General features: G+C 31.5%; 1 protein-coding gene across 1 annotated transcript; it reads right to left on the bottom strand.

The window, feature by feature from the left end:
• Positions 1–210: 210 nt before the first annotated feature.
• LOC116766326 (transmembrane protease serine 11A-like) lies at positions 211–18390 on the bottom strand. Its single transcript, XM_061522910.1, has 9 exons — positions 18359–18390; positions 18065–18182; positions 17842–18001; positions 17434–17618; positions 16048–16168; positions 1258–1489; positions 847–1090; positions 627–776; positions 211–363 (listed from the first exon to the last, which is right to left on the bottom strand). Exons 1-9 carry the CDS (start codon positions 18388–18390, stop codon positions 211–213), a joined length of 1395 nt encoding a protein of 464 aa, XP_061378894.1.
• Positions 18391–27454: the final 9064 nt, after the last annotated feature.

The following is a 27454-nucleotide window of genomic DNA, read 5'->3' as shown; positions in this document are numbered from 1 at the left end:
AAAGTCAAATTACAAATATTAATATCTCACTAATATTAGGTTTTGGTTAATATACCAGTTCTGTACTCAACAGATCACCTGCAGGATATATAATTATAAAATGCATATACACTTTAATCAAGTTTTTTTTTGCCTTTCATTATAAATTATATAATATATTTATTATTTTATTTTCATGCAATATATGCAAGCGCTTCAATTATAACTTTTTCATACACCAGTATTATCAAATATAAAATCTCTAATGTCTTTTGCTGATATATCAGCACAAACACTCGGTGATAAGGGTTGAGCACATATTCTTCCAAAGGACACAATACCACAAGCTTTACCGTCGTAAACTACTGCTCCACCTGAGTCACCCTGTAATGAGAGTAAAATTTATTTCACTTTAATTTGGTAAAAAAAATGTTTCAAAATATGTAAATATATTTGTATAATATCTCGGGGATACATCAAGCTAACAGTTTGAATAAAAATATAAATAAATAGAGTAGAATAAAAAATCTAATGAGGAATATATGTCTTAAGTAGCGGGGGTTTAATCCCAAATATTACAGGTTCCAATCCAACTATTGTTGGGTCATATTTTATTGCAATTAAATATTTTTAAAATGCTTACTTACTTGACATGGTCCTTTTCCTCCTAATATGTAATTACCAACGCAAATCATGTTACGGGTCAATATATCAGGATATGATCTCTTGCATCTAGAATGTCCAACGACGGGTACTTTCACATCTCGTAATCTCAGCGGTATTGAAGATGCTCCTTGCTAAAATTACTGAAAGTTACACTTTACACGTCTATTGACAAACCCTTTGAAAAATAAATACAGTACATACTGATGTCCGGCCCCAACCACTGATGGCAACTTGGCTTCTGCACTTTTCATTTCTCGACACTAGTGGTATGGGCTTCATCGTGTCGCTAAATTGCATTGCTTCAGTGGTTCGAATGAAACCAACGTCTTTGTCATAAGGTGGGTTGTCGTACTCTGGATGAGCGACAATCTCATCAATTGGTATTATAGTTCCATTATTACGAAACGAGCTTCCAGCTCGAAGGACAACCGTCGTGGGATCAACACTAAAATTACGAGACATGCATTCATGTATAGCGGTGTAACGATATAAAGAAGTTCTGTTTGATATTGGCTTTAATGGTATGTATATGTACTAGTATATTTATACAATCTTGAACGTTAGTTAAACAGATTATTATATTAAAAAAAACTTTTTTTTATAATAACTAACTTTTGAGAACAATGGCCAGCAGTCAATATGTAATATTCGCTGATAATAAATCCACCACAAAAATAAGTGTTATTGTTCTGTTGAAAAAGAAAGCCAATTTGATGAGGGTAGTCCTCTATGTTTGCCTCTTCTCCACCTACAATTCTTTCATCTGACGCGAACGATGTTTCTTCCTTGGTATCCCAAACTGGAATCCTGCCTGGTAGTATAATGTCGGATGGATATGAGTAACCTGGTAAAAATAAATTTAAATTTAATTTTTAAATAAACAACTTGTAACTAAATCTGATACTGAGGGAAACAAGACACGATTACATAAAATAAAATCCTCAAAAAATATTCGAGTGTAGTACCTGTAGTTTGTAATACTAATACTAAGGAAATGCGTGAAAGCCACATAATTAAGTTCAGGCAGCGACTATATGCTTTATAACATGTAACATTATCTGTATTTTTTATGTTGAATTCGCGTTTTATAGCACATACCTCATTACTTTACCCACATGAATAGACCAGGAATAATTATATTCGCTTTGAAATACTACATATTTACTCCGACTTTCCTGTAAATTAATTATTTCTGTGCCGCTTTTAACGAGACGAATAACTTATTAATAAACAAAATCTCATTTTATTTAACTATAGAAATTATACTGAATTAATTATTTTCCGCTAGTTTTTATTAATAAATTTTGTATTAAAAAAGCTTGCATTTTAATTATGTTAGACGGATATATGTGAGTATTATCTATTTAATTAAATTTAATGTAAGGAATTTAGAACATGTATTTCTGCTATGAAACTATGTATGGCGAATATTCATATCTGCATATGTGTTGATGGAATCGGAGTTACGTGAGGTCGATGCTATACATAATATGGAACTCATTGTGAAAATGATTACCTTAAAATCAAGCAGATATTATTTTTTACAGATCTGTCAGCAACAATAACCATAAGCACCTATTGGCAAGTAAGGTCAACAATACATGTTCATTATTAGTTTGATATTTGAAATTTCTAAATAATTTAACTACGGAATACAGCGAATGTTAACGAGAGGTTCAGTAAAATTTATGTTAATGTTGAAAGCCGTAAAAAGCTAAAGTTTAATATAAACTAATAACCTGAGATGCTTCTTCGGTCATAAAAATCAAGGCGTCATCTGAACGTGTCATAACTTGTAACATATTATATTTTATGAGAGTTAAAATATCTTTATATGGGTAAATTTTTATTACAAAACGGAACAAAATTAAAGGCTATAAATTTAAAATGGCTTACCTGAGCTTACCCTAATAAGGCGAGGATATAAAATAAATACATTCACTGTGAGATTAGTCTAAACATTTAAAAATAAGGTATTGTATAATTGTGTGAAAGCTATAGCGAATGAGCAAATTTTGTGCTAAAGTATTTCCCCAGAGGCAGTGAGTGGGTTCTGTAAGTAAAATAAGCATTGTGAAGTAAAATGTGTCTGGAAACGGCGACGAGACCTAAGGCGGACTGTAACCTGCGCCATTGGTTTGTATTAATCTTTGGAACATATCTCTGTTTAGAGTGGATGATGGTTGATATAATGATTTTGACCTACCAAACTTAATTTATTTTCTTGTTTAAATCTATTACAGCATATAAAAACCCTAATGTTAAGTTGTCACAAAAAAAAGTTTTTACCTTGATTTGAAAAATTTTCAGCAACTTATGTCAAATTAAGATATTTTTTGTAGAACTCCTATTATTTGACTGAGGATATTTCACTTAAACTAAATGTGGGGTGGGTATAAAGAATTGGATCAGAGCGTTAGAGGAGAAGATTAGGTTAAAACCGCAATCATATCAGAAAAAAATTTCATGTAACAATTTGGATGTGATAAAAATCATTTTGAATTATTTATGGAAGCATATAAGACTTCAAAGGAAATATAAAATTGTATAATATAACAACTTCCCGTAAGTAAAACAATTTAATTATTATTTTATTTCTTTTTATTACATTCTTTTTATAATGAATGGACAGTGCTTGGCGGTCATTTTACGAGTTAGTCGGTGGAAGTGATGTCGTAGTCGGTGAATGCAACATCTCAGTAATAGCTTTTAGGTTTCAATATTAGTAGCACGTAGTCATTCTAAAACTGCAAATCACTTACACCAGAGGTCTCCGCTGTAATCAGGCCAGCCAACGTGCCGCAGCTTCAAAGTTTACAATATCGTGACAAACAGTATCAAAAGCTTTTTGGACTTGAAGGTAACCTGGGAGAGAGGACCCGCAAATGGCCTGATGACCGATTTTTACAAAACCTTAATTGTCTGTAACTAAAGTGATTGTTATTTTCTGGGTCTACCGTGGGAAGACACGTGTCTTTTTTTACTTATTAAATTATGACACCTGAATTCATGGCTGTAGAAGAAAAAATATATATAAAAATCAGAACTTTATTCCCATATATACTTTCTTGTTATGTTGAAGCTAAACCTAGTAGTATAATGACGTTTCCTTTGATAGCTTTTAAAAGAAAGCTTGGAAATACTTTTCCATGTGTTATTGTCATCGAAATGTACTACGGAAGATTTTTTTGTCATGTCAATGATAAATCTGCAAAATTTACACATTGAATCAAAACATATTTTATTAATAGAAAGTAACAAGAAGATATTGCAAATTGGTTACAAATAAAGAAATGTGACGTAACAAATAAGTGTTGTGCCACAACAAAGACAAGTTTTGAAGTTGTTGTACTGGGATAATATATATATGTATTAAAAACAGTAAAATAAATTACATGACATGTATTCCGCCTGAAGTGTGAGTTAGTGGAAGGTATTCTTATTTTCAATTAGTCAATCAGCTTGTCACATTAAATTAGGATTTTTTTGTTCCAGTGGATTTTTTGTAAATCTATGAATTTGGAGCTGGCGTAATGTTATTTTAACTATTGTGTAGATGTATTTTAGTGTTTGTTAATTTTTTTTATTTTTCCCATAAAATACTTTGTGTATTATTTTATTTATTTACTTTGTGTATTATCTTTTTTTAAATATCATCTCAATAAGATGTGTTTATTTTTATTTTATGAGGACGACTTAGATGTAATACCATTATAACATAAATATCTTGATCTCCGTTTGTTAGTACTTTATACAAAGGATGTCGGTCGAAGTAAAGTCACGACAGTGACATTTTATTCAAACCTTTAACGAGGGTAAGAAACAACAGGCAATGTTACGGTAAGAAACAAAGGAGACGTAACGTTTATATTTGAAACAAATGTTTGAGTAATTTTACAAAATATGTACACATACAATCAATTCCTTTTGCGTTTCGCAAATACTTCTTAATTACGATGCTTTTATATTTTCATTTAAAATTAATAGCTTTTTGAAATAATATTACTGTTTGTTTCGGATCGAGACGTAGTTTAAATATACTTTTGGAAATTGGAAAGTGGACATTTTTATATCCAAAACAATTTATATGAGATGTTTTGTGGGTGTCTAACCCGGGATTTACACTTGCGTATGAGTCGCGAGACGAGACACGAGCCGAAGTACAAGGTGACAGTTTAAATAGTCGCTCGAGAGTGTAAATTACTGTTCTTATTACGAGTGTATTGAGATTGGAATCGTTTGTTACAAACGTTTTGAAACTTACTGTTGTCAGTTCATTAGATGCTTACTGATGTTATTACAATATCTTACACCCAGCGTTGTTTCTCAACAAAGGTTTTTGTTACTTCGAGCTGAGTTACCTTCATCAAAAGGCTATATTATGTCCATTATTGGTTTATCAACCGACATGATAAAGCCACACTAATTCGGGTGGATATAATGAATAACTGTGTTTTAGTGTAAACAAAAACTTCTAACGTTGTAATTTCCTCATCATTATCCTTAACATGCATTCATCACATATATTACTCTAAATATCGCATCAAGTTCGAGGAACAAAATTATAGCTTTATCGTATATATATACGAGTATATTTACAAAATGTAATTTCTTTTCAAATATGGTTAGGTAGGGAGAGGAGGTTGGACAGTGGAGGTAAGCGTTTAACGCGCGTTAGTTAGGGGCCCCTTAAACCTACACCTGGGTCGCTAGTCCCAGGCACTGTTGAAGCTCCTCTCCCTGCAACGCAATGGACCCGGCACCCGCACGGTGAATTCATTGTATGCTAAGAGGTTTCGTCTCTACTTTATCAAATTCTGAAAATATATTTTTCAAAGTCATGCAAAAGCTACATTGTTGAATTTATTAGAAGTTAATTTTTAGAAACTTATTAAATATTTACTTTATGCGTAATCTTCTTTCTGAGTTTATTTACAGATTTACACTTATGTATAGAAAACAATATAACAATTTACAAAAATATGAAACTCAATTAGTAGCGAGCAAAAGAGATTATAAACCCTTAAGTTCTCATCATCCATAGAGTAACATCCTAACACAGTTGACAACGTACAGACCATAATAATAATCCTGTATGAAGATTTTCATATTATAAATTCAAGATAAATAATTCAAGTCATTTTTTAAGATATTTGTTCCAGGCTATTAATTTTAGGACCTAAAACGTGACGTCGAAATATATGATATCGTTCAGTATGTTTGCGGCTCCAATCTAAATCAAGTGCTTTTCTGTCCCTAATATTATTCAAAATAAAGCTATGAAATAACCGTTTGTAGTAAATAACAATAGTCGCAAAGTAACGTTTCCCATACGAACGCTCGTACCAATGAAACTGCACTTAAGTCCGCTCCATTCGGGGACGTCACAAAACTCAATAAATAAGAAGATTCAGCTTCCGTATCGGTAAAGTATTTTTAGTAAAATCTTTTCAATAGAAACGTATTTTTGAAATAGAAGGTAGAAAATATTATAAGGTAACTTAAAGGCAAATTTTATTTATTTTCGATATATGTTTGCGTTATTAAAATAAAAAATGATGATAAAAATACACAATAGCTAAAGAAGAATAGTCATTATCGTCATTTTGTGCCGGAAGTTTATGGCTTCCAGTTAATGTTTTAGATATATGCTCAAAAATAATAAGTTAAATAATTAATAATAAAAATAATAATAATAATAATAATGGAGGAAGCTGTAGATGCTATCTAACATTGTCGCGTGTACACATTTGATATGAAGTTGTATTTTGATAACTACGCGATTTCATTATTTTAGTTTTACATTTTCAGACGTTTCGCTTTCATTACAGCAACCGTGATCACGTGAAAGTATTTGTCAGTCAGTTTTGTTTTTTTACATGTACTGCCAACGATTTTTAAATTATCTTGGGTTTTGCTTTGGATGCACACAGATGTTTTAACTGTAACTTGAGGTCTGGAAGTGTGATCACGGACTTGGAATTTTATATTTTCTTGAGGGGATCCCAGGTGTTAGGTCATTGCTAGCCATCTCCTCTTTTGAAATTAGAATGTTTTCTTTATTGTATTTCAATAGCCTCGCGGATGAATGTTGATATGTACCATTCTTCAAGAACAAAAATCTGTGTTTTGTCAAACCGGATGTAGTAGCTTGGTTCGGCTATTGTGTTTTCAAAATCTGCTAACTCTCACTTAAACAACTCCGCAACAATAAAGACCTTACTATTCTCCATGCAAATAAGGGAAACGCGACCGTAACAATGGTTACGAGTGATTATGATGGCAAAATAATTGAAAATCTTTCAGATAATTCCACTAATAAAAAAGTTTACAAAGATACGACAACTAAGTACTCACGGAAACAAAAATCGTAATAAGTTCCTAAAGTATTGTAAGGTTATATTTTGAAAAATTTGAATTGTAGTAAACGGACTCCTTTTGGATCTTAAAAAAGCATACTTGTGTTTTGGTGGTGTTAAGTGGCACAAGATTGACATCACGCGTATCGGACTTATGCCTGAAGAAAGACATTTACATATGGCCTTTCTTTTCAAGCCTGTCTGATCCCAGCCACCCTGAGCATTGGATTGATAATAAAACAAATTACATTATTATCTGAAATCAATTTTATTTTATTAATGTGCACCTGTTAATTTGCCTTTTTTGTATCAGTACCCAACATCTGTTTCCCCAATATTTGTTGTGACATTAATTTGTCTTCACTTTAATATATATCTTTATTAAACTTTCACAAGTCTAACAGTTCTGTCTATGTATTACTTTAATTTCTTTGCCACTCTAAGTATACAGTAACGACCGACGTATATTTTATTTGTTTTGAAGTGTTTTAATATTTTTTTTGTGCAAAGTTATACGTTTTCGAAGTCAAACTCCAGATCGTCAGTATTTAAAATACTCGTGAAAACTTTTAAAGTTATGTTTATTTCTGTAATAATATTAAAGTGAAATTGTGCCATTCCATATTTAAGAGTATATTTACTCATGTTTTATATTATTTAGTTTCTGGACAGTATAAAAAGACACCGGTCTGATGAGCAAACTGCAGTCGTCAAGTTGAGACTAATGAATTTTAATAACACCTCGCTGGCTTTTTGAGGAACACCTAGATGCTTGAAACCATGAGTAATTTATTTCATGATATTTCAAATGGATTGTCCTATTTTTATCCAATATTGGTGTCTAATTTTGTAATATTGCCTTATATTTGACTTCTGGAATCGACATAATCTTTTTACTATTATTTGTGGGACCTTTTACCATCGAAATGTATCGTTGAATGTTAATTTATCAAGGTTAAACTAAATTAGAAGGTTGATTATTTCAAGAGTTATAGAATTTTACAATATTATTAAATTGTAACAACTAAGACAATAAAAAAAATATATCATTTGGCTATTATATAAAACTTTTCACGGAGTAACGTGTTGTATTTCTAAACTGCATATGTAAAGTCATTTATTATTATTTTATAACATAAGGTGTTACTAAGCTGGTCCTAATACTGTAATAACTGTTATTCTTTGCATTTTTTAATTAATAGGTTTTGTGCAAGAAGGCACTAGGGCTATATAATTAAACATCAAACCTTACTCTATCATTAAAGCGGTTTTAGATTTGACTGTATAGATGAAAACGTATGAGAGCAATATAAAATCCCAGAGAATATTTCAAACCAGACATATTTTTAGATTCGCGAATCTTAAAGTCCGCTGTGATAATAGAGCTTATGCTTCCTTGGGAAGCAGACATCCCCAAAATACCATCAAGCTCAATAAATATTACGAGCTTACTAGATGAATAATATATTTCGGCATGGGGCATCTCGTCTGCCCGTGATCACGGTTGCTGAAAAGTAACCGAAACGTCGGGATTATGTAGTTTCAAAATAATAAAATCCGCGTAGTAAATCCGAAATATATTAGTTTCATTTAAATATATAAAACTCGCGAAAGTCTGAGATCTCATCATGTGAACTCACTAGAAATAGGTTTATCATGGATTTGTACTCTTTACAAGTGGGGGCAAGAGGTATAATGGCTAAATCTCTCTACAATCTACTAAAAGACTTGGGGGCCTGTCCAGAACTAATATTAATTCATTCTTGGAACGTGCATCAAAAGACAGCCCTAGTAGGTGAGTTTTAAAATTTAATTAGGTAGACTGAAGCTTGGATGGTGGAGGTGAGGGTTTAACGCGCGTTAGATAGGGGCCCCTTTATACCTGGGTCGCAAGTCCATGGCACTGTTGAAGCTAATCTCTTTGCAACGCGATGGATCCGGCACCCGCACGGTGAAATCCATGGAATGCTGAGAAATTTTATCTCGGTTGCCTATCATGATTTCTACTGATATTTTTGTGTCATTTCTTTCTAATTATTAAACAATACACTACCGAGCAACGAGCACTCTCAACCGTATATATAGTCAGCAAGCTACAAAATACTGATAGCGCGATTCAGAACCCGACACTGAAACGTGTGTTGCTTTTCTATCCAAGTGGCAATTTTTCATTTTACTTCGACAGTTTACTTTTTATATAAAGTAAATACACCATTGACGCGGTATTTTTCATATATTTAGAAGATATAAAGTCTCAAACTTATGAAAGAAAAAAAAAATACTGAATAAATAAAATAACTATATAATTATAATTGCATAAGTTGATAAAAAATGCTATGCAATAGCTTTACCGCGGCAGTCTCCGAGTGCCACACATCTTTTTTTTTACGTTTGCTATCTGTGTTATAAATGTTAAAGTGCACCTATTGTAGAGGAACAGGATCAATGCAAGTCGCTCAATCTAAACTAAGAAAGCTTATATTTATAATGATATCCAATATTTAAGTCAATGGAACATAAATTCTGCAATGAAAACATTAAATAAGATTCTTAACATAGTTATATAATCTGACCTTTCTACAAAGTTACCTAACTAATTGAAATAGTTAAATATTCTGAGAAGCAATTGTTTTGAAGTTATCCTAAAAGTTATCACAAGTTTTAGTTTCACCAAGATAGTTTAGTGTCTGAAAAGTGAATATCTCAAAACATAGTTTGAAAATTCTGTTCCAGTAAAATTTTAATGCCTCGTCGTTCTCTTATTATTCAATGTTCTCGAAACCTTATAAAATGTTTGGAGGTTTATTAGTCCTTTAACAAATTTCGTAATAATAGAGGAACTTAAAATCTAGCCTAGAAGTCGAACGGTATTAACTTCGTGCAATTTTAATAAGAACATGTTATAAGTTGGTGATCGCTAAATATTTTTTCAATATTCTAGTTCTCGCAAGTTTTCTTTAATTTAGCTAATATGTTGCAGTGCACTCAGAACAGTCTATGTATAAAGTACTTTGTTATCGGTTTAAACCTAATAATTCATACATGAACCTATTAAAACACCTTTCTTGCTTTATCCGAGTATTACTGAAATAATTTTTTAAAGTTTTAGAGAATGCATTACTGCATACCATGCATGAGATTTTTATATGGAGCTTCCGGCAAACGAGGACTTGGGCCCACTATGTTCGCTAGCAGGACTCTAGGTCATCAATCTGCCTTACTCTACTGACCCGCGTTACCGCCGGTTATCTACAATATGCTCATATTTATCGGAGTACTCCATTGTATCACAGCACCACGTCCAAATTCTCGAATAGCCAGCTGTTGATGTCAGTTGTAACGTCCTAGGACATGTTCGTTTAGGCCATTAGGTACTGTACATTGCGTAATGTGCGTTGAACAGTTCCCAATCTTATGATAAATAGATCTAGAGTGCCCTGCCATTAGAAATTAGAAATCATTCAGGAGGCGAATGGGAGAGAAGTACGTGATAATGATAACGTATTATCCCCACCTACCTACTACAAAACCCGGACCGGTTTCTATAATGGCGAGAAAAGCAACGAGCCTTGAACTCACAACCATACGACCAAAACTGACTCTGGCCAATTGGAACCAGAAAGGACATCGTAGGGTTACTATATGTCACTACTATATGTAAATCTTACTCCTCCACAGACTGAATGAACATATTCTGAGTTCTTTAGGAGTGGTTAAGTTCATTTGGAACAAACTGCTAAACAGTCGCGAACGATCAAAGCAGCTTGGGGGACTACCGAAGTAAATATATCCAACCTAACCGAACTTCCTCTATCCGCATCCCGATGATTTCTAAGACCTCGAGCAGGTACTTAATTCTCTATATCTACTTTATACCTAGTTTATATATTCAGTCTAATTATATTTTAAATACTTCAATATTTTTAAATGATTATGTCTATTCTTCGACAAAATTATCGATTTTCTACTAGTAAGAATAATACGCAAAAAAAGGAAAATTATTGCAAATGTAGTATGGAATAGTAAATGAGTAGAAACAAAAAGAAATGAAAAGGAAACGAATTAATGTAATTAATTCCTTTTCTATAATTGACAGGTGAAGTGGATACTCCCTTATATTCTCAATGGGGTTTGATTCAAACGGAACTCGGTAATTATCGGTAATAGCTCAGCGTTTTGTTGGACGCTTGAGGACTGGCTTTCTATATACGAACTCTAATCTATCGGTTTAAATAATAAATCATCAAAAGGTAATGCTTAAAATGTATTTTAACACCATAATTACATAAATATTAATTAATGATTAAACAAATACAGACTAAACTTTGTTTTATTTTTTCATCAATGACATATATGTATATCTTACCAATCAAAGAATAATATATATCTGGACCACCTATTCATATGCAAAAGGCGTAAATATTGTTGTCAAAATTTTTTATTATCATAATGAGTTTAGCATCGACGTTTAATCTTCTTTGTGGCCGCTAGGTTTCATCAAATAACAATGAATATTGTGAAAAATACTTTATTGTATAAAATTAAATTATCTTAAAAGCAATCGAATTAGTTTGATTAAATATATTAACTCAGGCAGTGGCATGCTATGTCTATAATTAAACACACATATAATCAGCTTAGCGCGATAAGTAAATGAAAATGTATTTCACAATGTAACTAACCGCATTAATTAACCGTAACGATTGACTAGAATAATGACTATTTGATGTACATACATTTGTTTCACTTCACTATTATTTACTACGAACTTTTGTATAATTAAAAGCTAGCGTGTTATGGAAATGCGATAGCTTTTATATAAAGAGTTAATTAATTATTACAGCTGTGAATAGTAGAGTCATATATTTATCCAAAAATTGAAGGTTTGACAGAATATAAAGATTTATTGAAAGAAGGATTAATCATTATCAATAAAAAACATGTGTTTTATGTCCTCAAATTGTTTGCAGAACTATATGACAACGGAATCGGTAACGATATTTAAGCGCTTAAAATTCATAATAGCACTCACCTCGAAGTAAGCTACCAGAGTGGACAAGAAATATTAAATACCTTTTAAATGATATAAATGATTTTTTTTGTTAGTACTGCCCGTGACCTCAACCATTTTAAATAGCTTCCTTTTCAAAATAAATATATTTTTAGGTTTCAGAAATTACTTACAGTTAGTCAGGCAATATTAACCTGACCTTTAAAAAACTTTTGAATAAGTAATTGGGAACCCAAAAACATCAAGCCATTTTTATTTAACCTTAATAACTTCTTAAATTAACATTAGTTTACCGAAGTGATTTGAGTCTACACTAAACAATCTAATTAAATAACTCCCGAAGGCGACAAAACAAATAAACACATATGTGAGGGCAAAGACTGGAGGTTTTTTGTAAGGCATTTGTTAATTATTATCACCGAAACATTTACTTTGTATCATTAATATAATTTTATTATTTGTTTAAATTTAAATATTTTTACTTTTCTTTGTTTATTGGTTACTAGAGTACCACTATATTACTTTCACATGAGAGGACTTATTTAATATACATATATATATCCATTTTCAAATATACCGCATTCAACAAAAATGGCGTTATCAAAATCGAATCATTTCGTAATAAGCTATGAGTCAAATCGAACCTTTTGTTGCAGGTAAAAAATTATCCGTTTAGGTTTGTCAGATATATCATAATATAACAAGGTGTAGAAGCCCATAAAGAAAAACAAATTTTCTCAGTTTCTGCACCGTTATGATTGATGTTCGACCTTATATACTACTATAACCCTTTCTTGATTAATGGTCTATGTAAAACAAAAAGAACTTTTGAAATTCAAAACAGTCTTTCTTGGGATTAGAGTGGTCAATCAACAAAGTAAATAAAATTTAGTTATATTAGCTCGACTCTCCCGGTGTCCTATGTGCTGCTCTTCATTTGAAACAATGTTGATATTTTGCGACAAGAAAATTTTTAGAAAGCTCTCAAGGTAATAGCACTTTTCTATGACATATAAAGTTACCATTCTCTTGGAATTTTATAGAAAAGTCCTTTATCGTTTTTATTAAAGCACTTCTAAATAAGAAAACATATCCTCTTATTAGGTTTGCATGTAAAAGACTGTTTTATTCTGTCTAAAAAAATATATGACTAGAAAAGAAAAGCAAATTAAAATAATGTGCAAGTCTAATAAATTTATCTGAAACTTACATTTTATTTTCAACGTAATAAGTTTGCATCCTATTTATTATGTTGAACATTAAAAACAAGACGTAGTTAAGCAATTTCGTTTTAGTATACAATGATATCAGTAATCGGCTAGGGATGTTTTCAGTAGCTTATTGTATTAATTTTTCGTCCTTATCCTGATAGACAGTGCTAAGTGCATAAGTTTCTTACAGACTCCAATAACATACTTCATGACGCAAGTAAGCTGCTTTTGGTTAGTTTCGGAATCCTTGCAACTAGAATTGTAACTTCTTCAACCGTGAGCTTCAAGTATGGCATTATTCATGATGTTCAAGCTCTACAAATAAATGTATTAAAATTGATGTACCTTCAATCTAAATTGTGATTTAAAAAGTCGTTAGTTCCAAAAATAGATAGGGAATTAAGCACGAATCTTTCATTTCAAAATGGAATATTTTTGATGAAGGCTATTACCTATTATTAATAATCTAAAGAATAGAGTTTTCTGTTTTTTTATTTGGAAATATTATTTTTCTGAAATTCTTGGAAATCAATATTGTGAGGAGAGTTTTAATAAATCTTTATACATATCGGCGCAATTCTTATTATTTGAATAACTAATGATTGAGGCTAGTTGAAATTATCAGGTGTCACCCGCATAACCACCTGCGTAGCCACATGTGCAAGTGAAGTCACAACAATGTTGGTATAAATAGAGGCGAGAGTACAGATTAATTATAGATAGTCTCGCTCGAGATGTTGCAGGGATCGGACTTCTTCGAAGTAAGGGATTCATCTAACCGTCTATGAGGTAACCTTCAAGGGTCTGAGATCCTGACGACATTCAAGAATAAAGTCATCGGTGACTCTTTTCAAAAACGACAAAGTGCTTCCTACTCCGACACCATTAGTCGAGCACCATGATTGACATATAATAATATAAGTCCACTTAACGATTTTTTAGAGAGAATTATTTTGTTGATGACTTACAACTGTATGTTAAATTATGCTTAAACCAAAGAGAATAAAATAAGTTCTAATTATCAAATACTATGACAAAATAAAACTTAACCCTTTCATATATTTTTATTTCATCAAAAACTACTTTGTCTTGTTCCGGTTCTTGCAGAATATAATTCTACTAAATGAAGCTCCAACACAACGTCTGCTCTCTACGAGGAAGGAGTAATAGTAATAAAGATGTTTATATTTCTCAGTTTATAGTTATAATATTATAACTTTAATTACAAAACACAACTGACTTTTTAAAGAAAATAATTAAACAGTACGACTTCTTGGTAAATCACTTGTTTATTTCCAATTTTCACAAAATAATGAGTAATTACATCCAAAAATGTTCTATAAATAAACTCTCTTCCCCTCTCCTTTCCTTTCCTCAACACCTCTCTCCCCTCCTCGATACATCATACCACTCCACACCTCGCCCGCCGCCAACTCACTCCTTAGTCAATACAGCTCCTCTTATTTTTTTTGTTACAGTCGGCCATCCTGGAATAATTGCAACGCAATTGGCGCAAACATTCACTTAGCTTTCCAATAAATCGATAAGATCATCTCTAGTGACCACGTCATCATCACTACTAGTCTCACTACAGTCTGGAGCACTACGATATAGTGTAAGAGAATCTGCTGCAACAATTCTGAAAACTTTTTATAACGCTACGGATTTCATACCGCCCATTACCAAGAACCTTTGTACAATGTAAGGCCCAGAATACAACACTTGCAACTTACTATTTACATTTTTAACTTCACTTCCCATGGGCGATTGCTTTCAGAGAACTAAATCACCCTTGTCAAATTTATTCTCAGGTCTACGAAGCTTTTCATAATTGTTCTTCATAATTATGGCTTTTCGTTTAAATCGCTCGGAAGCATTTTTACGTTTCTCGTCAACCGGCTTAAAATTTTCGTTCCCGATCAAATCAGGCATAAGTCGACCTCTATGACTAAACATAATTTCATAAGGGCGATAACCTAGACTTTCGTTAATTGTATTATTAATTCCCCAAACCACATCGGGTATACACTCTGTCCACATGTTAGGATCTATATTACGAGTACGCATAGCATCCAATAATGTATGGTTGTATCGTTCAACCTGTCCATTTGCGCAAGGATATGCTATAGTATTTAACGTATGGTGAAAATTCTACTAGTAAAAGATAAATTTCTATCCGATACTACTCTCCTCGGATAACCGCACAAACTAAACATATCTTTTAAAATTGTAACAGTCTCTACGGAACTCATTGTTCTAGATGGTCTCGCTAACAAAAACTTTGAAAAGGAATCTACTATAATTAAAAAATATTGATGACCCTTTCTAGTTTTACCAAAAGGCCCGAGATGATCAATGTGAACTACTTCCATAGGGATGGAGGGCTTAGGAATGGGATGTAACTCATCACTTCGTTTACCATAATCTCCTTTGAATATGAACACTCCAAGTAATGATTCACATATTTTTTAATAAAACGAGACATCTTAGGAAATCAATAATCCGATTTAATTAGTTCCTCACATCGTTTCAAGCCGATATGACCTATTTGATCGTGGATTTTTTACATAAACTTCCATCTTGCAAAGGAAGGAACAACTAACCTATCACCATTTATAGTTTTCCTGTATAATCGATTATTTTTAATTTTATAATTATTTTTAACATCAGTACAAGCCTGACCTTCTGATAATTGCTTTATTATGCAATTTTATTTATCATCTTGCAACTGAATAGTCAAATTCCAGTCATCAGCAGATATCATATTTATATTACTATCGAACACTTGAGAATATCGAATGTTTTGTTGACTTAGTTTCACCTTTTGTCGGATTGCGACTGAGAGCATCAACATGCGTCATACGATCTCCCGGTCTATATTCGATCTGAATATCGTATTCCTGGATCGTAAGCCACCACCTTGCTATCCGAGGGATTAAATCCTTTTTGAGCATGTATACCATACAGCTGAACAATCGGTAACTACTTTAATTAATTATCCATAAACATATATACGATAGTTTTTTAAAGATTCAACGACAGCTAACGTCTCAAGTTCATAACTATGATACATACTTTCTACGAGAGAAGTAACTCTACTATAATAAACGAATGGTTTTAATTCGCCATCCGTTTGGAGTTGGAATAAAATTCCCGCTACCCCTATTTTACTTGCGTCAGTATGTATCTCACAAGGTAGTAATGGGTCGTATAAAGCCAACACAGGTCAGGAACATAACCTTTGTTTTAATGAATCGAAACAATCATCATGTTTATTATCCCAGATCCATTCAGATTTCTTTTTTGTTAGATCAACGGCTTCGCTATGATTGCAAATTTATTAATGAACTTTCTGAAGTAACTAAACAGTCCTAAAAACTGTCATTATTGATGTAGATTATTTGGCTTAGAGAAATTCTCCACTGCGTGTATTTTATGATTACCGGGCCTAAAACCCTCCGAACTAATCTCATAATCCAGAAATGAAACTTTTGTTTTAAGAAATAAACACTTTTTAAGGTTTAATTTTAAATCTGCTTTACGCAACTGAGATAATACCTTTTCTAATAATTTTAAACCATTAGATAAGCTTAAAGTTGATAGTAACATGTCATCCATAAAGGTTACAATTTCATCACTACCCACAAGTTTCACTAATTTTTGAATTACCCTCATAAACACTGACGGTGCATTGGCTAACCCGAATGTTACCCTCAAATATTCATAAAGACCATCAGGAGTAATTAATGCCATCTTATGGATAGAATCTGCTCTAATTGATAAATGATGGTAGCCGGAAAATAAGTCTAATTTTATAAAATATTGTTTAAACGACAACTTTGTTAATTGGTCATCTGTATGAGGCATAAGGAATCTATCTTTAATAGTAATCCTATTTAACTCCCTGTAATCGACACACAATCTATAATCGCCATTTTTTTTTCGTACTATATAATATCGGAGATGCTTATAGGGAATTCGATTCTCTAATAATATCCCCTTTTATTAAATCATTTAAAATTGTCCTTACAACTTCCCTTTCCGTAAGCACTAGTCTATACGGCTTTTTAAACAATCCCCATACGACTTTAAAAGATTAACTAATGTTACTTGATCATTATTCTCAATATCAACGACATCAATATTTTCAAATTCATTATAATTATCAGAACACTCCTCTCCTCAAAGTAAAACAGTGTGATCTCACCTCTGGGTCCAATATGCACTTTTCAGCTCGGGTGATCGTTGTTCCCTTTTTCCAACCAACGGTACGGGTACCAATGTTGCAGACTCTTATGAAGCCGTTCCCATTTCGTAGCACGGAGCTGGCTACGGAATATACTACGTTACCTATGCTGAACTGCCTGGGCCTCGTACAGTAATCTCCGCAATCTGCGTCACATATGGTTACTTGAACCAAATTATCCCCAATCGGTACAGAAGTGTCTTCGACTAATTCTACTCTGAAATAGCTAGCAGCGTCACACACGGCGATATTCCACAAATCATTGGGGGTAGTTGTTGCTCGTGATAATTAAGCGCCAAACTGAGACACTTTTGGCGTTATGTCATTTTGATTTATAACGATCTGGCCTATTTCTAAAAGCTATATCACCCAAATCGACGTTTGTTACTACAGCAGATGTTTTGAAATGTTCCTCGTCGATTGATAATTCAAACTGTACCCCTCCTAATGCTCGAACTGGATCACTGTTAAATCTTTTTAACACTATATTTTTAGGCATTAGTTTGAGTTTAAGGGCATTAGATGCTCCCTTGAATAGTATATTAAGCTCGCTATCAGTATCTAAATAAGCCTTGATAAAGACCTTATTTACCCTCACTGTTTTCTTATACACATCATTCAACTGTGATATCAATTGAAATTTCCTAACAGGATTTGATTCTACTTCTGTTGAATTACAGATGCTCGCCAAGTGACCTAGCTTGCCACACCTGAAACATTTTCGTTTGGTCACTTAACTTGGTCACTTAACTTAAGCTTGGTCACTTAACTGACATCTAAAACACATGGCTGCCTTCTCTTGAAAATATTTGGTCATCGATTCTGATGAAATTTTCTTTCGTGCCATTAATTCATTTGAACATTTCTACTCTTTGTTTGATCGTACGTAATATCCTTGATGCCCTCTGATCTCTTCATTTTTATACTTTTTTTTATAGGTAATCCCACTTCTGACTATTACTTTAATTACAAAACACACCTTACTTTTTAAATAAAATAATCAAAACAATACGACTTCTTGGTAAATCACTTATTTATTTGCAATTTTACAAAATAATGAGTAATTACATCCAAAAAGGTTCTTTAAATAAACTCTGCTCCTCTCTCCTCTCCTCTCCTCACCACCTCTCTCCTCGATACATCACACCACTCCACACCTCGCCCGCCGCCAACTCACCCCGTTAGTCAATACAGCTCCTCTTATTTTTTTGTAACAATATTGTACACAATATATGTCTATGTGTACAACCAATAATTATGTTTTGTAATTAAAGAGAATAATAAGGGGACCCAAATAATCTCTAAACCTTTTGACCTTCCATTTTAACTTGATATCCCAAATCTAAACTGTGGTTTGTCTATCAGGACCGTCATCCTTAAACATGTGTTAAAGAAAATTCTATATCAAATCCTGCTATTGCGGTATAGATGGGTAAATGTATATAATTAATAATGAAAAGCTCTTATTACTAAAATAGTCAATTTAAATACCACGTTGTTCTAAACTGGAAAAATTCTTACTAAGATATCACATGACTGTAATAATAATTATAACTGTTTAGATATTGGAAGGTTCGGTATTCAGTCTCCGGAGCTTTCTTCTTGATATCTTCGTTCGTTTGAAATAACATTTTCCGAACAAAATGTCGTATAGAACGCAGAACAATAAGTTTTATTGATTTTGGATTACCCGGTATCTTTTACTTAAGTGCTCATTTTGTTTTGCTATATTGTAACCCGTATGGACAAAGATTTGTATCTAATCTCATGATCCTTAAAGACTTTCAATACAAGTTGAGTACAAAATGGATTTGGAATAAAAATATATTTTTTATTGACACGACTTAAGGTACTCTCTCTCATCATGTTTATATATTTAGTTTTATGGTTTACTCCTTGTTGTTTACTATCTATCTTCAGTGACATATTTTTTATTTAATTAAGATTATATTAGGTATCAGTTAAGTTATATATTTTATTCTAATAACAAAAAGGCTTAAAAAATTATATTTTGATTCATTAATTGTTTTGGTGATTGCTTTTATTACTAAATAATCTACCATCATTAGTTGATGTGATTCTTCAGTTAAAGGTAAATTATAAATATATCCTTGTGTCTTAAAATAAATTAATACAACATTAAAAATAATTTTATAAAAAAAATGAAAACATAATAAATTTTACTTAAAGATAAAAAAAAACAAATACGTGTTTTCCACTTTTCCATAAGATTTTTTTAAATATTTCATGACCAATTTAAACAACCTTAACATGATAAGACGTCAATAGCTTTCGATAAAATTGTAAATGAGGTCTCTTTTTGGACTCCCAAGGGACCTGTGAAGGATGTTTTTATCAGAAGATTTGGAATTTTAAGGAGATGGTGTTTTCTATAAATAAAAGATTACAAATATTATAGATAAGACATAACATATTACCCTTAAACTATACAGACTAAATTTATATATATTATGAAACCAAAAGTAGCATTGTTGTTACTTTAAAATGGATATTCGAAAAACCAAAAATTTGAAACACGAAAGGAATATTGTAGGAATGAAACAGCTTTCAAATCCGCTTTACAATGGATCGTATTTGATAAAGAATAATATTACAAATAGTTTTCATGGAAGAGGTGGTAGAAGTATTATCTGAGCTTCATAGGCTCACAGTGGTCTATAGCGGTAATCGTTTAGTTAAAACTCATATAAAAAACGTTGAATTTAAAAGTAATAAAAATTTATTTTAATTAAATTCCCATGCAACTGTATTATTTTATATTATTCCAACAAGAAAGTCAAAATTTTAGAATAAAACATTACGAACAAAAAGAGTTTTAAAATTGAATTAAATGAATTGAAATTGAAAATTATGCTCAAATAGTTTCGAGAGAATCTTAAAATCAAATAAAGAGAGTAGTCACTTCGTTTTAAAGTTAAACTATTTCAAATATTAAATAAGAAGGTGGTGGATCATGATCATGGACTTTTAAAATGATAATATTGGAAACTTTCCGTTTTTTTTTGTTGTAAAGGGGGCAAACTATCAGACGGTCTTCTTGATTTAAAATTGTTACCATCACCCATGAACATCTGCAATATGGCGTTGTGAATGCTTTGCCACCCTTGAGGTGAAGGGAATGATGGAAGGATGCTGATAGTCCAAAAAAACACTGTCAAAGAGTATTGCTCTTGGTCTGAACTGAGATTTGGGCCCCCGGTTCGATCCACAGTTGCAGGGTCTCCCTGGAGCCCATACCCAATGAAACACGATCAACACCTGAAAACAGACTTAGCCTGTTGCAGAACAGAAAGTCATTGCACACATCGCCATCTCGGGAGAATAAAGGTGGAAAAAGGAAAGGACAACCGGCTCTCTCACGCATCGGATGAAACGCAGCTAGATGATCTTTTGTGAGAGGATGGTAGTTCCCCGGACGTGCCAGTCAATGTTCGAGCTGTAGTACCTTGACCATAATTAGGTTCTACCACCTAAAACTTTTTCAATAGCTTAAGAATATAAAACCACTATTTTTATTCAAAAATAAATCAGTGTTAATCTTTTTATTTATTAATCTTATTTTCAGTCGTGAAATATAATTTTCTTAGAAAAATATCACTTAAAATCTTTTAAGTTATTAGTAGTCCGTAAACGTTTAATACCTATTTACAGTAAGGTTAAGCAAATTAAGCCTTGCTTCAATAACATTCGCAAAAAAATAAAATTCTAAAATGGGAAACTTCCTTTAGGAAATTGCACATTGAAGCTCATACTATTCTATAAAATGGAATCGTTTTCGGATTCAATTTAGATTGTGTCCAACAAAACTAAAACAGATGTCAAATACATTTGGACAACTGAACTGATATGTTACTTTTTACTCGAAGAAATAATCCAAATAACCTTACTTGACTCATTGCAAAGATATTGAATCTTAGAATGTTAGTGAAAATATTTTTTGTTATTTTTTGGATGTACTACATACTCTATATCTTGAATTTAATTATATTTTGGTTATATAATTAATTGATTTGTTTTATTAACAATATTATGACTCTTTAGGAACAGACTTTTGGAAAACCTTAGTGAACGTAAAGTTAACTGAAAAGTAAACGTTTTGATTTAAAATACTTCTCTTTCTCTTTCTCTTTAAACTATGCTGTCTTTAGTTTATTTTACTTCTACCCATGTTTATACTGGATACATTTTTCTTAATGTAGACTTTAAAAATTATATTCAAAATAAAATATATGATTTACATTAAACAAGTGAATGTTTTTTAGTTTTTATTTTAATTTATGTATATGAAAGCATTATTGAAAAATAATTTTATAGTTTTTAATAATTTATAAATAATTTTGTCTTTTAGGAAAATCTGGGTATTAATTTTTTTCTAGAAGGTGGGAAACTCGATCCATCAAAAATCTATTATAAGAATAAATAATTTATTATTGCAAATATATTTATATTCTCAAGTATAGTTAATTAGTTCTTAACAATGAAAGCCCTAGAAAACAAACTAGTATTAAAAAGTAATTTTACTATTGATAACAATTGGATCTATGTGTGAGACTTTATACCATGAAGTAGCTGTTTCTTTAATACCCAATAAAAAGGAGTGACATAAAAGCTACACCTGCCTCGGAGCAATTCGTTAAAGCGGACTGCGGACGGTCAGGGTAAGTAAATGTAGATCACATTTTATTCTATCTAAAGTGAACGCATTATTGTTTCGTATATTTCGTATATATCAGAAGCAAGTCGTTACTAAATTTAAACGAATAAACATATGTATTAATACAATTGTAAATTAATAGAGGATTAAATCGTTACAAAAACATTTTGCTTTATCAAATATATTTATGGTGGATTTTTATAAATTTTTAATATTACATCTTGAATATTTTCAGAAAAAAGGAAAAATGGCAGGAGACAATTTTATGAACGCTTTAAAATATTTGGTCCCTGAGGCAGATATTGTTATTACGACTCAGTTTATGAGCGAACAACATTTTATCGGCTATTAACGCGATGCAGTTCAATGATATGTAAAAAAATAAAAATTTACTTATTGATGATAACCAATTATTAAGTATCATAGCGAGGTGTAAACATATAAGTTAATAAACATCTTTATCATTTTCAATATATATTTGTGCAAATAAATGAAATGCCTTTCTCTTAAACTTACACATGCATCACATATAATATATAACTTTGTAACGAATGTAATATTTAAATAATTACTGTATAAAATTGCAATTAATGAATCTTATTTTTATATTACCTTTATGATCTAAAGAGACACTGTTTATCTAAGTTTTTCAGAGAAATGAGAATTTTCTAGCTTCTAATTTATCGAAAAAAATCTGATGAGGTAGAATCTTGTTACTGATTTCAATTTTAGTTGCAATAAGAGACGATTAAATCATTACATCGTCACTAATATTTTTGTTTTTTAATAAGTGAGCATACAGATGTTAGTTATGAATCCATCAAAATAGTTTGAAGAAACTTATGAGTCAAATTTATATCACTTCCCATATTTGAAATGGAGATCAAAGACGAGTCATGACAATTACTGTAATCTCTTTGTGTATTCTTACTTTTTCAGAATATTATAATTTGCATGAAAAAAATCTAAGATAAAAACAACATTGCAATGAATTTATTCTAAGTTGCACGACAAAATCCTCGCTTGGTTTGATTGTGGAGCCAAAGTTCCCAAGTGACATCTACATCGCTACATCTCTGCCTTGTTGCAATATATCGAATAATCTCTAAATTGACTCAGCTCTCAGCTGAACGTTCAATAGATTGAATAATGGAAACTGTTGCTATTTGTTGTCGAGACAGTTCTAAATCCAGCTAAGATTGAAAAGTGAATTGCTTATTTTAAAATAAAGTAAAATGTTACTAGGATCATTAGTTGTTGATATGTTGGTATTTGGAGTTTTGTTCAGAAGCGACAAATCTTCACATATTGGTTTCAATTGTAGCGAATTGAAATTGAAACAAATACTGTACTATTACTATACACAATGCAGCTACCTCTAGTAAACTATAACAACTAAAATACTTGGCTCCAATTCTCTAAGTGTGGTAAAAAGGGTAGCTGTATCAGACATGTGCAGCTCCATGTTTCCAAGTTATAGTTATCAAACACATCTCGTCACAATACTTTTACCGAATTAGAATCACAAGTTTACCAGATCAAAAATTATTTCGTCAGATTACCTCAAATCCTTAAATCTCTTGGAAAGTCCAGAAAAATCCAATTATACCACATAGAACATAAGCCCACACGGATGATCAGTATTGTCTTAGACGATAATATTCTTAGCACTTTTAATAATAAGAGATATGGCGTGAAGAAGTGTCCAAAAACCAATGATATGTGTAAATAAACGAAGTTATAGGGCACTTGTTTAACATCAAATCCTCAAATTTTGGTATCGCCCCTTTTTAAGTACATGTATTTGACTCTTAGATTAAAACGTAATACATAAATATCTATAATATTTTAAGTACTTAGATAATATATTTTTGTAAATATTAATAAATCAAACGTAATCGCTTATAATAATATTTTTAGATTAATGAATCGTGTCACATTTCACTTTTGTTAAAATATTATTAGAATATGATACTTATTCTAAGAAAAAAATAGCCCTTAGAAAATTAAGATTAAAGTTTCTCCTTGCTATGAAACATACACACACGATAGTGAACTCGACGCTGTTTAATTTTAAATCGGTTAAATGTTTTGCTTAATAAAAATATACAATATGTATTTATCTCTTCCATATTTTAAATTCGAGGAACTCGATGCAGTTATTTCTTTCTTGGGACTAACCAAACATTTAAGTATAAGCTAAACATTGATATTTCAATTATCTACACATATACAATACTCTATTCATCTAGCAGGTATTGAGGTGTCCTCGAATCATACATTCGAGTTGCTTAATGAGTCCAAAGCTTAAGCAACTGCCAGAAGAAATTCACGCTGGGATGGGTTCATTGCCCATACATAGTCCAGGTGGAAAGTGTGTAGAATAGTGCTGTAGTATTTGGGCAGGTGTTGCAAAATCTTACTAGTTTAAACTGGTTGAAGACACGTGCAAAAAGATTTATTGGTGACATAATCTGAAAATAAGTCAGTCTCGAGCACAGGTGTAAAGTAGCCAGTTTCATGTAATCTTTTAGTAGGATACAAGTTTCAGAGTGTTTAGTTGACTCATTACGAGGTTTAATTTCACCACACCCTTCTTACTGGCGAATAATCATGGCGGATCTCCATTCTTTCGGTGTAGAACTTGAATCCGAATGAAATAATAAGATTCTGTCTTCCTTATGCTCACAGTGGCATGGATGTGGCAGTAAATTTAATTAAAAAAAGACTTCTCTTCGAAATAGACATTATTGATTTTAAATTCAAAAATATATTAATTAAAAATTTTGACCTGAAACACTGCAGGCCATATTACAAGTCTAAAGTCTTCCGATTTATTTTACATGCTCTATTGTTTATTTGGATTTAAATATTTAGGTCAACAGTGATTATAATTAAAAAAATAGATATTCCATATTCGCGAAAAACTGATACTGATTATAAATTGTATCCTGGCATATATTTTGCAATTCAGATTATATCACTTGCTATAAATTGATGAAATAGAAAAAATAAACAATCTGTTTTATGACCCCTTTTTCATGAAAGAAACACTCTCACACAGACCTATTTACCGCCTGAAACCGTATTCAAGATTAATATAATTTCTGGGTGAGCTTAAGAATCTAATCTCGAAAATCCAACTTCGGCCCCAGAAGCAGCATTTAAAAGCCCGAAACGTCTTACTGTGGATTAGTTTTGTATTCCAATTATTTTGAATTGTTTTATTTTGTAATTACAAAATATATAACTAGGAATTATTTCAAAATCTAGATTTTATTTAATGTTTTCAAAAGTTTTTATGCAGATTAAGGGTTGGAAATTACTTTTGTGAAAATTTTGTCACAACAATACTTTTCTGTTTTGAAAAAACTCTTTCAGCGTATTACATTAAATCTTGTGAAAAAAAGAAGTCTATTAAGAATAATAATTACAAGTTCGATTGATATTAGTAAATTTATTAGTTTTCTATTTAATCTGGCTTAAATTTTCTCTTAAGCAGAAAAATAGGCGTGTTAAATTTTATTATTTCCTAGTTCGTTTTTAATTAGTTTTTTTTTATTTAAATAAAAATTTTGTTCAATATAAACTAATAAGTAGGAACAATTCCCATATCTTTTTTTCTTTTGTTAATAAATTACTACACATGTTTTTCATCTCTGTATCTTTAGTATTAGATAATTGCAATTTTCTCTATGATTGAGCGCAATTAACGTACATTGTTAATTTTTATATGAATTCCAAGCCAGAACAGTAATTGAAATATTTTTTTTAATTTTTAAACATAAAAAGAAGCCCAGAAACTTAGACTTCTATTGATTTCTTCATATTTTGTCATAACTTTAGAAGTCACTGTATATTTTTAAAGATTCCTTTTTATACAGGATAAAGCCAAAGTGTTAATAAAATCGAATGGTTTTAGGTTGCGTTGAGAGAAAATGCTTCATGACAAATAAATTAACATTAATACTTACCAACACTCTTTACAAGTCCTCTATCTTGATAATACTATAACTGTTCTATTAACGATAACTGTACTTCCGACGCAAAATTCGCTCACCAAGATTTGGAAGAATTAATACTATAGAAATTTAAGTAAAGGAACTGAATTTCTATCTTCTCAGTCACTCTCTATATGGTATGAAGTTGAAGACTGCTGCCCCACTGTTTGGTAGATATCTCACTCTTCATTTTTATTTTTATATAATCTAGTCGATTGCTTGGTAACTCTTCGTTCGCAATTAATGTTTCTTCCAAGGATAACACAATCACTTATTTGAAGTTCTATTTTGAGTACTTAGTTTTTGACATTGCACTGCAGCTAACGCAAAATTGTTTAACTGTTTTTAAAAGAGAAGTTTGGACAATTTATCGCCAATATATGAGAGAGAGACAATTCTTTATATCACAATGTTTGCAATCACTTTGACTCAAATTATATTTAGTTTAATCATAAACAGTTTTTCCCAACCATTTCGAACCTATGTCAGTTTCTGAGTGATAAAAGTTAAAAAATAGCAGTCCTTCCACAAAGGTGTCAAAAAATGAAATTGAAGGAATACATAATAGACATTTACAGATAGTGAAAATCAGCTGTTCTTAGAAGATAGATATAGAAGTATCCTTTCACATAAAATCCATCTAAAACTGTGTTTAGTGTTGCTTCTTCTCTGATTAGTGAGAGGTTCGACTGTACTTCCTTTTCTCCCATCTTTGTTTATCCTAACTTCTCCTCTCCCTGAAAGATATTGGTGCAGTAATCTTCTTTTCTGTGGCAGAAAAAATGAATTCTGTGTGATTGAGAATGTTTTGTTGGTATGGAGTCCAGAGAGATTCGATAAAACGTTGTTATATTGGCTGTCTGTTGGTCCTTAAGGAAAATGAAGACTATACTGACAAAGAGTCCTTCACTTTTTTTTGTTCCAAAACAGAACAGCTGGGATCCTTCCATCAACCCTGCCCGTGATACACCTTTTCAGACAGTGCCAAACGCTTTAACAGAAAAACGTTGGTGCCAGAAACATTGTTTTGCCTTTGTTAAAGAACACCAAACTTATACAAAGAGGATTTCTTCAGGGACACCCCTGCAATATAGACTTCTGTAACATAAGGTACTTGCATTTTGACGAGGAAGCATTGTGTTAAAAAGAGAGCGTCAAGTATCTATATCTGCAGATTCTTATGGTTTTATATAAAGTTTCATATTCTTATACAGAATAATTAATTATTTATTCTAATAGATTTGACAAAATTTAAGTTTTTGTGAAAAAAATTGGTGATGAAGGTAGTTTGTCTGTTTTATCATAT

This window comes from Danaus plexippus, chromosome 15, assembly GCF_018135715.1.
Source record: "Danaus plexippus chromosome 15, MEX_DaPlex, whole genome shotgun sequence".
NCBI lineage: Eukaryota > Metazoa > Arthropoda > Insecta > Lepidoptera > Nymphalidae > Danaus > Danaus plexippus.
Note: the sequence above shows the minus strand (reverse complement) of the source record. Positions and strands in the feature narration are given on the sequence as shown.

Coding starts and splice junctions, on each gene's coding strand:
- LOC116766326 (XM_061522910.1), bottom strand. CDS start 18,390: ATGAAGAGATCAGAGGGCATCAAGGATATTAC. Junction 18,183..18,358: donor GAGGGCATCAAGGATATTAC/GTACGATCAAAC, acceptor AAAATGTTTCAG/GTGTGGCAAGCTAGGTCACT. Junction 17,619..17,841: donor AGTAACAAACGTCGATTTGG/GTGATATAGCTT, acceptor TATGTGACGCAG/ATTGCGGAGATTACTGTACG.